Source organism: Pithys albifrons, chromosome 13 (assembly GCF_047495875.1).
Source record: "Pithys albifrons albifrons isolate INPA30051 chromosome 13, PitAlb_v1, whole genome shotgun sequence".
Lineage (NCBI taxonomy): Eukaryota > Metazoa > Chordata > Aves > Passeriformes > Thamnophilidae > Pithys > Pithys albifrons.
Window position 1 is genome coordinate 20,587,616 of NC_092470.1, and position 10,762 is coordinate 20,598,377.

The 10,762-nt window shown below is 66.8% G+C and overlaps 1 protein-coding gene across 1 annotated transcript; it reads left to right on the forward strand.

Moving 5' to 3' along the window:
• The first annotated feature begins 5,002 nt into the window (after positions 1-5,002).
• On the forward strand, positions 5,003-9,270 carry SKOR1 (SKI family transcriptional corepressor 1). The gene is made up of 8 exons (XM_071568508.1): positions 5,003-6,979; positions 7,066-7,162; positions 7,542-7,649; positions 7,759-7,830; positions 8,058-8,132; positions 8,210-8,284; positions 9,020-9,085; positions 9,173-9,270. The coding sequence occupies exons 1-8, from the start codon at positions 5,003-5,005 to the stop codon at positions 9,268-9,270; spliced, it is 2,568 nt and encodes an 855-aa protein (XP_071424609.1).
• The last annotated feature ends 1,492 nt before the right edge of the window (positions 9,271-10,762 follow it).

Below are 10,762 nucleotides of genomic sequence, written 5' to 3' on the forward strand. Positions count from 1 at the left end.
CCCCAGCTCAGGGGCACTGCCCTGCCAGGCTGCCCAGCCTGCACTGGGACAGCCGAACGGGGAAAACGAATCAAAAACCTCTCTCAGTGTATTATTTGGTGACATTGAATCAAAGGAAGGTTGTGCAACCTGCTCTAGTGGAAGGTGTCCCTCCCTGCGGAGGTGGGGTTGGAACGAGATGAGCTTTAAGCTCCCTTCCAGCGCCAAGAATTCCAGGATTCTGTGCCTTTCCGTGGGGAAACTGCAGCCGGAGCTGCATCCCAGGGGATGTCCATAAAGCACCCGTGTGCCTAAGGACAGGATTTATGGGTTGAGCCTTCCCCCCTGCTCTGCCCGCGGTGCCCCCTGCGCTGCCCCCTCTGCCCGGGCTGCGGAGAAGTTCAAGGTTTAGCAGAGCCGGAGCTCGCGAGGTGTTTAATGACAAATGGATGTCTGGGGCTTTTACGGGCAGCAGGAGGAAAACTGTCCTGCAGCCCAGGCAGAGCTGCCAGGTGAGTGCAGGTCCATCCTGGAGGGCCGCGGTGCCCGGCTGGCCCTGGCACGGCCTGGCACGGCACGGGCACAGGGAATTGCTGCCCCCACGGAGGCACTTTTGGTTTAACCTGCTCAATAAAATCGTGTCTATCGATCCCGCACGGTGCGTTCGCTCCTCCGAGCGCCGCGGCCGCCCCGGCCTCGGGAAATTCGGGAGACTGAGCCGTGAGGGGGTGTGGGGAGGGTTCAGGTGGGCAGAACAATGAGGGGCAGCTGTGCCATGGGGGCAGGGACTGGGGGCAGCAGCTGGGGGGTTGGACAGTGGGGGAAACGAGGCACATCAAGGGGTGCATGTTGGGGAAAGGCAGGCTGTGTGCTGGGCATGGCGGGGGCGCGGTGGGTGCACAGAAAGGGGGCACGCGGTGGGAGAGCTGGGGTAGAAAGATGGGGGGAGAATTGGGGGGCACAGACGGGGGGATGCGGTGAGAGAGAGCCGGGGTGGCATAGATGGGGGGTACACAGGGGGAAAACCGGGGTGCACAGACAGAGGGGGTACAGGGGAGAGAGCCGGGGTGGCATAGATGGGGGGTGCAGGGACAGAGAGACGGGGGGCACAGACAGAGGGGGTACAGGGGCAGAGAGCCAGGGGGCACAGACAGGGGGGTGCAGGGGCAGAGAGCCGGGGGGCAGAGATGGGGGGATCACGGCGGAGGAGGTGGGATGCACAGAGCGGGTGTATTGAGGGCCAGGTGTGCACACCGCCAAGGGGCCCAGGGGGGCACCGGGAGGACCCCGCAGGCTCCCCGGGAGTGGCACGGCAGGAACCTCGGAGGGTCCCGATCCTCCTCCCCCCTGCCCGTCCCCGCCCGCCCCGCGGGGGCTCCGCACGCCGGGTCAGGCTGAGTGTGCCCGGCCTGCAAAGCCACCGCCCGCTCCCTTTGTCAATGTCCAGTAATTAAAATGTCACCGTTTAATTTTCAGGCCTCTCGGAGCAATCTTTTCCTAATAAAGAGTCTAATCGAAACGCTCCTTCCCCCGCCTCGGCGGGAAGGGCCGCGGAAGAGGCTGCGGAGACTCAGAACCGCCGCGGATCGATGGAGAGAAGCCCGGATTGATCGGCCTCTAAAATTAAATTTATTGGGGTCATGGTTTTATATGGTGCTGATACAACTGTTAAATGGGGAACATTCATTTCCAATAGGAGGCGTTTATTAAACTTCCACTGAATTAGACCGCCGTGATTTATGTGGCAATCTCGGCTCAGCCCTCCAGGAGCGCGGGGCCTTCCGCGCCCGCCACGCGTGATTATTTATTTATACACCCGTGACACGGCTCCCTAAGTTTTAACCTAAATTATCCACCGGCTTCGTCTGCCAGCGGCACCGGCCCGAGGAGCGGGGAGGGCTGGGGGTCCTGCCGGGGCGCAGCGCCCGCCCCTCCGGCCGCGGTCCCTGCGCGCCCCCCGGCCCGGGAGGGTCCCCGGGGGGGTCCCCGGTTTGGGGGGACGGCGGCGCCCGCAAACGTCCCGGCTCTCGCGTGTGGCGATCGTTGAGCGTTAATTAGAAATTCATTACAATTAAAAGCCGCGCGCACACGCCTTAATTACATCTGATTTTTAATTCCGAATCCGTGTTTACACAGTAAGCGAGACGTACCTCCTGATTATCCCCAATACTCTTTATACTGTACTAATTATGTAAATTAAACCTAATTAACTGACAAAAACTGCAGTCAATTCAACTGTTAAAAGATACGGCGGCTGCGAGGAGCGGGGCGCGGGCGGGGAGCGCGGCCGGGGCGGCGGGGCCGGGGTCGGGCCCGGGGCCGTTCCCTTCCTCGGGGCTCCGCGCCGCCGTCGGGGCGAGCCGGGGGCCGAGGCCGCCGCTCCGGGCACCGGTGGAACTCTGCGGGCACCGGAGCAGCCGCACGGCCCGCGGAGGGCACGGCGGAGGGGGTCAGGACAGCGCTGCATCATCTCGGAGCCCCCCACACCCCCGACGTGCCGCCACCGGAGCGGCGCCGGGACCGGCGGGGACCGGCTCGGTGCGCGCCCGCTGCCGGTGCCTCTCAGCCCTGCCCGTGCCTCGCAGCCCTGCCGGTGCCTCGTAACCCGCCGCGGCCTCGCAACCGGCTCCGCAGCCACTGCGGGGGTTGAACGCCGTGGGACCCCCGAAACCGGCGGCGAGGGGGCAGCGGGGCTCGACCCAGAGCGGGCGCGCCTCACCGCGCTCCTGCCTCCGTATGGCCGGACAACGGGGCGGGGATGGGGGGGATAAATAATTAAAAGGTGAGGAATAATTACCGGCTCGGGTTGCGATCATTGCGGGAAGGCCGCGCCGCAAGGCCCGGAGGGCAGCACCGGGTCCGCGTCCCCCACGACGGGGCGTCCCGGGGGGAGCCGCGGCCGCTTTCCCGCGTGGGAGCGCGGACTACAGGTCGGTGCAACCGCGGAGGAGACGGGGGGCTCCGCACCTGCGTTTCTCTCCGCGCCGGCTCCGCCGATGCTCCCGGTGCCGCCGGTGATGGCGGGGAAGGGATGGCGGGGGGGGCACACACAAAAGTGATAGCTGGGGGCTATCCGCGCCGCTATTAACTTCTGTTTGATCAGTGTAATTGCGCCGATAGCGGCCGGACGCGATGATTAATTACAGTTTAATTAACGTGGCCGTGACAAGTGCTGCATGCGGGAACACAACCCGGGCAGGGATGCGGCTGGAGGCCCCGGCCACGCCGGCAGGACCGGCGGACACGCGGTCTCCCCGCCGCTCCGGTGTCCGTCGGTCCTGCCTGCGTGGCGTGAGCCCCCGTGGGGAACGAAAAACACGAGCTCGCCCCCTCCTGCCTTCTCCTCCCGACGATTTCGTTGCCGCCCGATGTCCCCCTCCCTCATCCCCGGTCCCGCTTCCGCACCCGCGCCCCGCAGCGGAGCGCGCATCCCGGCCGGGAGAGGGATGTGCGACAGCAGCGCATCCCCGATTTCGATGGGGTCCCTCCGCCACTCCCTCCGGGCTCGTCTTTTCGTTACCGCCCGCTCCCCACGCAAACTTTCAACGAGCATCGCTCCCCCCGGGAGGTCCGCACGGGGGGAGGTGGGTGCGGGGGGGGGCGCGGAGCGGCGCGAAGCCCACGCAGGTGCGGTGCGGGGCTGATCCCCGCTCTTACCTCGGGCAGCCCGGGCGGGTCCCCGCTCGGTGGCGGCCCCCCACGGCCCCCCCCCGCTCCCTCCCCGTTCCGCCGTGCCTTAAAGCCGCGCCGTGATTGACTGGAGCGCATCGGTGATTGACGGCGGCGGGGTCCCGGAGGCCGTTAATGTAAATATGCTGGTGCTAAGTGGGTGTGTCTTCCCGTTATTTTAGCTGTCACCGGATCAATGTGCAGCGTCTCCAAGTACGGATCCGGATCCTCCCTCGGTGGCGCGGCTGGTCACTCGCTCTTGTTGCATCTCTGCCGGGCGGACGCGGCGGCGGGGCGGGCGGCGGCCCCGAGGCGTCGGTGAAGGGCGCGCCCGCTGCCCGCCCGCCCCGCGCCCCGGAGGCTCGGCCGCCCCCGGGAACGGGCTCGGTGCGGACGGAGCCCCCCCGGCCGATGGCGGCCCCGGCGCCGGGCTGCGGCCCCTAGTCCCGAGGAGAGCCTGCACGTCCAGCCGGGCTCCGCGGCGCGGTGAGTGCGAGAGGGCGGCGGGCGAAGGGGATGCGAAGGACGGGGGGGCGGAAAGCGGGGCGCGTTTTCGGGGAGTCGCTCGCCGTTATTTTGTGTAATTACCACGGAAGCGGCTTAACCACCGGGAGCCCTCCCCGCTAAGCCAATTTGCCTGGCTCGCTGCTGCCCTTCTGCTACGTGCGGCGGGTGCTGCCCGCCCCGGCCCCTAATCCGCCCGCGCCTAATCGCCTGCCGGGGACAGGACAAAGGGGCTCGGGGGCACCGCGCCCGCCGCCCCGCTCCGCCCGCGGGCACCGAGAGCCAAGTTTGGGCCCGCCCGGTCCGGCCCGGGGCTCGGCTCCTCCGGCCCCGCCGCCGCGGGACGCGCCGGCCGCATCCTCCGGTGCGTTTCGTTGGAGCCCGCCCGGGGCTCGCCGCAACCGGCGGCCCGGCACGGCCCGGCGAGCCGGCACAAAGGAAAGGAGAGGAAAAGGAAAGGAAGGCACCTCCCGGGGACTCGGGGACTCGCGAAGGGCGGGCGGTGACCCCGCAGGACGCCCTTGCCCCGGGCTCCCGGAGCTGCCCAGCCGCGGGGCCGCGCCCGGTGGGGGATATGGCGGCGCTCGGTACCGGCGGCCGCGGCACGGGGGATGCGCTCCGGCTCCGCCAGACCCCTCCGGCCGGGCAGGGTCGTGCGGCAGCGCCCGGGGGGCTCCGGGCCGGGGCCGGTAGCGCCGAGCGAGGATTGGCCGGGCCTCGGAGCGAAGATCGGCCGGGCCGCGGAGCGGGGCCGCGGGAGCGGCGGGCCGGGAGCGGCGGCGGGGCCACGGCTGCGCCTCTAACCTGCGCCTTTCCCCGATTTTGTTTTGCAGGGGCGTTTTGGGGCGGAATGGAGGCGATCGCCAGTCAGATGGGAAATGGGAGAGATGCAAGCTCCTCCCCAAATTCAAAGCAAGAGCTGCAGCCGTACCAGGGCTCCAATACCCTCAAGCCCAACCAAGTGGGTGAGACCTCCTTGTACGGCGTGCCCATCGTGTCCCTGGTCATCGACGGGCAGGAGCGGCTCTGCCTGGCGCAGATCTCCAACACGCTGCTCAAGAACTACAGCTACAATGAGATCCACAACCGGCGCGTGGCCCTGGGCATCACCTGCGTGCAGTGCACGCCGGTGCAGCTGGAGATCCTGCGGCGGGCCGGGGCCATGCCCATCTCCTCCCGCCGCTGCGGCATGATCACCAAGCGGGAGGCGGAGCGGCTCTGCAAGTCCTTCCTGGGCGAGCACAAGCCACCCAAGTTGCCCGAGAACTTCGCCTTCGACGTGGTGCACGAGTGCGCCTGGGGCTCCCGGGGCAGCTTCATCCCGGCCCGCTACAACAGCTCCCGCGCCAAGTGCATCAAGTGCAGCTACTGCAGCATGTACTTCTCCCCCAACAAGTTCATCTTCCACTCCCACCGCACCCCGGACTCCAAGTACACCCAGCCCGACGCCGCCAATTTCAACTCCTGGCGCCGCCACCTCAAACTCAGCGACAAGACGGCCACGGAGGAGCTGTCGCACGCCTGGGAGGATGTCAAGGCCATGTTCAACGGCGGCACCCGCAAGCGGACCTTCTCCCTGCAAGGGGCGGCCGCCGGCGGGCCCGGGGCCGGCTCCCCCGCCGCCAAAGCGGCCCTGCACCCGCCGCCGCCCGCGGGCCCCGAGCTGGCCCCGGCGCACAAGAGCCTGCGGTGCAGCGGGCAGGAGGCCGCGGGCGAGCGCGGGGCGCTGGGGCTGGCGGCGGCGCACGGCGGGGCCGCGGGCGCGCACGGCGGGGCGGGCGCGGTGCGCAGCTACCCGGTGATCCCGGTGCCCAGCAAGGGCTTCGGGATGCTGCAGAAGCTGCCGCCGCCGCTCTTCCCGCACCCCTACGGCTTCCCCGCCGCCGCGTTCGGACTGTGCCCCAAGAAGCAGGAGGAGGCTCTGGGCGGCGCGGGGGGCGGCGAGGCGGGCAAGGGCGGCGCGCTGCCCCCCGGCATGTTCTGGGGCCCCCCGCACCCGCACCCGCACCAGCCGGCCCAGCCGCCGCACCAGCCCGGCGCCGCCAAGGACACCGGCGTGTACCCCTCGTTCCCCGTGTTCTGGCCGGCCGCGGGCAGCCTGCCCGTGCCGCCCTACCCCGCGCAGAGCCCGGCCAAGGCGGCCGCCACGGCCGTGGTGGTGGCGGCGGCGGCAGCGGCGGCGGCGGCAGCGGCAGAGCCGGCGGGGCTGGCGGGGCGGCACGGGGAGCTGGAGGGCTCGGAGCCCTCGGGCAGCGGCAGGAGCAGCGCCACCCCCCAGGAGGGCACCGGGGCGGAGGGCGAGCGCTGCCCCAGCGCCCTGTCGCGGGCGGCGGGCGAGGAGGAGCGCTCCGGGGACGAGGCGCTGCTCGCCCCGCTGCCGCTGCCCAGGAAGGGCAGTTACCTCTCCGCCTTCCGCCCCGTGGTGAAGGACGCCGAGAGCATCGCCAAGCTCTACGGCACCCGGGAGGCGTTCGGCGGCGCGGGCCCCCGCGGCCCCGGGTACCTCTCCCCGGACTTCCTCAGCGAGGGCAGCTCCAGCTACCGCTCGCTCTCCCCCGGGGGGGACACGGCGGAGGAGCCCGAGGTGGACGTGGAGTCCAACCGCTTCCCGGAGGACGAGGAGGAGGAGGCCGCCGCCGTCCCCGCCGCCGTCCCCGCCGAGGGCCGGGAGCCGCCGCCGCCGCGGCTGCTGGCAGGGCCCGAGGAGGCGCCGCCCGCCGGGGCCGACGGGCCGGAGGAGAACACGAGCGAGGTGGCCGTGCAGGAGGGAGGACCGGCCCCCGACGGCAGCCCCGAGCGGAGCAGCAGCAGCGGCGGCGCCTACGAGGTGCGGGGCCGGCAGGGAGCTGCCCTCCAGGGTCCCCGCGGGGCCGGTCCGGGGTCCCCCCACCGCCCTGACTCCCTCTTTTGTAGGTGTTCGCGCCGGAGAGGGGGGAGCATCTGCAGCCGCTGAAAGCCGCCGCCTCCATGGGAGCCCCCGCCGCCTTCCTCTGCGCCCCCGAGGCCAAGGGTAACGCGGGCCGGGCGATGCGCACCGAGGGCGCGGCCCCGGGGGCGGCCCCCGCCGGCGGCTCAGCCCCTGGGGGGCACCGGGGCCGCCGCTTTCGTTTGGGGGCTTTGGGGAGCAAAGCGAAACAAACGGTTTCCGGGCGGGGGTCGGGGCTGGAGCCCCCCCGGGCCCGGGGACGCCGCCGAGGCCGCGGCCGGTGCGGCGGGGATGGGCTAGGAGGGCCAAGCTCCTGCCCACAAGCTACTTTCCAACAGCAAAGCGATTAGGATGTCCGCTAAGAAGGTTTTAACGAGGGCTTTGTCCGTAATTATGTAATTAAGGATATATCAGGACCATACTTTCATTGCTTATGGTTGAAAATCGGTTTATTAACTTTAAGAGCAAGATAAAGAAGACAATCACTCCACGGCAGAGGATTTAGAGACCAGAAAATCCTATCAGGACCAAAGGAATGTCTCTCATCCCAGCCCTGTAAATACCGACAGAGGTAAGCGCCTCTCCGCGCTGCTCCGCGGGGCGATGCGCGGCCGCTCCGCGGGCCATGCGGGGTCGGGGAGCCCCCTCGGCGGGGCTGATGGAGCTTCGCCCCCCACCAGGAGAGGAAGGCCTGGCCATGGATGTCACCGGGACGCAGCTGGTGGAGAAGGACATCGAAAACTTGGCCCGAGGTGAGGCGGGGACGCGTCCCGCGGCGGGGCGGGGGCTGCGGGGCTCGGCGGGCTGGGGGGGCCGGTGACACCCCCGGCCTCTCCCGCAGCTCGAGGTATTTGTGTTTTGTGCAGGAGTGATTAACTCCTGTGATTAATGTAACGTAATGCGATTAGCGCCGCGCTGAGCCGCCTCCAGATGGAAAAGTGCGGGCTCCCCTCAACCCCGCCGTGTATTTTTAAAACAGATGAGTTACAAAAACTGGTCCTGGAGCAAATGGAGCTGAGGAAAAAACTGGAGAGGGACTTCCAGAGCCTGAAAGGTACCGGTGCCCCCGTGCCCCGCTCATCCCTGGCGCCAGGCGGGGAGCGGGCGCGGTGCTGACCCCTCGTCCCGCAGATAACTTCCAGGACCAGATGAAGCGGGAACTGGCGTACCGGGAAGAGATGGTGCAGCAACTGCAGATCGTCCGAGGTAAGGCCCGGCCGAGTCCATCCGCCCATTACCACCTCTATTTTTTATCTCCTCTACTCTTTTTTATTTTTTCCTTTTTTTCTTCCTTTCTCCTCCTTTTTTTCTTCCTTTCTCCTCCTTTTTTTTTCTTCCTTTCTCCTCCTTTTTTTTCTTCCTTTCTCCTCCTTTTTTTTCTTCCTTTCTCCTCCTTTTTTTCTTCCTTTCTCCTCCTTTTTTTTTTCTTCCTTTCTCCTCCTTTTTTTCCTCCTTTCTCCTCCTTTTTTCCCTCCTTTCTCCTCCTTTTTTTTCTTCCTTTCTCCTCCTTTTTTTCTTCCTTTCTCCTCCTTTTTTTCTTCCTTTCTCCTCCTTTTTTCCCTCCTTTCTCCTCCTTTTCCCCCCTTTCTTCCTATTTTTCTTTATTTTTTCCTTTTTTCTTTTTTAAATATCTTTTCTTTCGTGCCCTCCAATTCGTCTCGGCAATTCGAGCCGCCCCTCAAAGGGCTGCGAGGCATCATTACACGGGAGCGAATGAACCTTCCCTCTCGCAGTAATTTCCACACGGGCTAAATTAAAAACCGAGGCGTAAAATTACCTGGGAAGGCAGAAAGCCGTGCCCGGCTTTACATCCATCACGTCCCCCCGTTGCCCTCCTCCCCTCCTCCCCCCGCGCTGCGATGCCCTCGGGCCCAGCGCAGCCCCGACGGGGCGGCCGCGCTGGGCCCCGCGGGGCGCGGTGTGATCGCTGCCCCATTCCAGACACGCTGTGCAACGAGCTGGACCAGGAGAGGAAGGCGCGCTACGCCATCCAGCAGAAGTTGAAAGGTACCGGCGTGGGGCGGGTTGGGGGGGCACAGACGGCTAAAGAGGGGCATGGGGGGCTCGGGGGGTGACGGCTCCATCCCTCCGCAGAGGCTCACGACGCGCTGCATCATTTCTCCTGCAAAATGCTGACCCCGCGGCACTGCACGGGGAACTGCTCCTTCAAGCCGCCGCTGCTGCCCCAGTGAGCCCCCCCGGCCCTCCTTCCCCCGAAGCCATGAGGGCAGAGCCCACACAAGCCATTTCCACGAGGAGACACTTGTACATAGAGGACTCGGAGCCCGGCTTTCCTCGGACTGGCAATACGGCGGGGGGCGGCCCCGGGCCGGTCGGGGGGAGCCGGGCCCTGCCCGCGCCCCCCGCTCCGCCTCCCCCTCCCTCCCTGTGTGTCCGCTTCTTCCACCCTCGTCCAGACTGGAAACAAAAGTGGCTATGTGCAATGGATATAAATGTACTGTGATTCTCTTGGTACAGTATTTGTCGGATTTTTATTTATTTATGATGTATATTTATCCCCCCTCCCCGCCCCGGGCCCCCTCCTTTCCCCCTCCCTGTAAATTCTGGATGTAACGGCACTTTAAGGGCGGCCCGCGACCCCCGAGGCAGAACATCGCTCGCCCGCTCTGCGGACAGACCCCTCTGTACGTGATTTTGGTTCTTTAATAAAAACAGACTTTAAGAAGCCTCCTGGTGCGTGGGGCTGGCCCGGGGGGCGGGGGTGCCCACGCCGGGCACGCCGCGGGAGGGGCTCGACGGGTGGCCCCCGGTACCGAGGGTCTGAACCTGGGGGGCCGCGGAGCTTCCTCGATCCCTCCTCCTCCTCCTCGCCGCAGTCGGGAGCTCATTAATGCCCATTTATATGCTCGTTTCACACATGACGATATTCCATTAATGAGCTCGGAGAGCGGGCACGGAGTCGCGCGCACACCTATTAGCCCGAAATACCTGTTTTCAGCCCAGAATTAACCTCGGACCGCAGCGGGACCGGGATCGGGACGGGGACTGGGACGGGGCGAGGCTGCACCGGGATGCCAGGGAGCTCCAGGGTGGCAGGGACCGGGTGGGGAGACTCCCCGGGAGCTGCGGGAGGGATGCGCCGAGATCCCCCTGCGGCGGCCGGGACCGGGCAAGGGATGCGGGGATAGGGAGCTCAGCAGCATCCCGGGCATCAATCAGCAGCATTCCGGGGATCAGCAGCATCCCATGGATTGGGAGCATCCCAGGGATCAGCAGCATCCCGGGGATCGGGAGCATCCCAGGGATCAACAGCATCCCGGGGATCGGGAGCATCCCAAGGATCAGCAGCATCCTGGGGATCGGGAGCATCCCGGGCATCAGCAGCATCCCGGGGATCGGGAGCATCCCAGGGATCAGCAGCATCCCGGGGATCGGGAGCATCCCAGGGATCAGCAGCATCCTGGGGATCGGGAGCATCCCGGGCATCAGCAGCATCCCGGGGATCGGGAGAATCCGAGGGATCAGCAGCATCCCGGGGATCGGGAGCATCCCAAGGATCAGCAGCATCCCGGGGATCGGGAGCATCCCAAGAATCAGCAGCATCCCTGGGATCGGGAGAATCCCAGGGATCAGCAGCATCCCGGGGATCGGGAGCATCCGAGGGAAGGGGTTGGTGCGGGGATGCCCCCGGGGGGCTGCGCGTTGCCCATCCCGGCGAGGTCG

Excerpts from the sequence above, each read along its gene's own strand:
- SKOR1 (XM_071568508.1), top strand. The coding sequence starts at position 5,003 with ATGGAGGCGATCGCCAGTCAGATGGGAAATGGGAGAGATGCAAGCTCC. Across the intron at positions 6,980-7,065 it reads GCAGCGGCGGCGCCTACGAG|GTGTTCGCGCCGGAGAGGGG; the intron begins GTGCGGGGCCGG and ends CCTCTTTTGTAG. Across the intron at positions 7,163-7,541 it reads CTGCGCCCCCGAGGCCAAGG|AGCAAGATAAAGAAGACAAT; the intron begins GTAACGCGGGCC and ends ATTAACTTTAAG.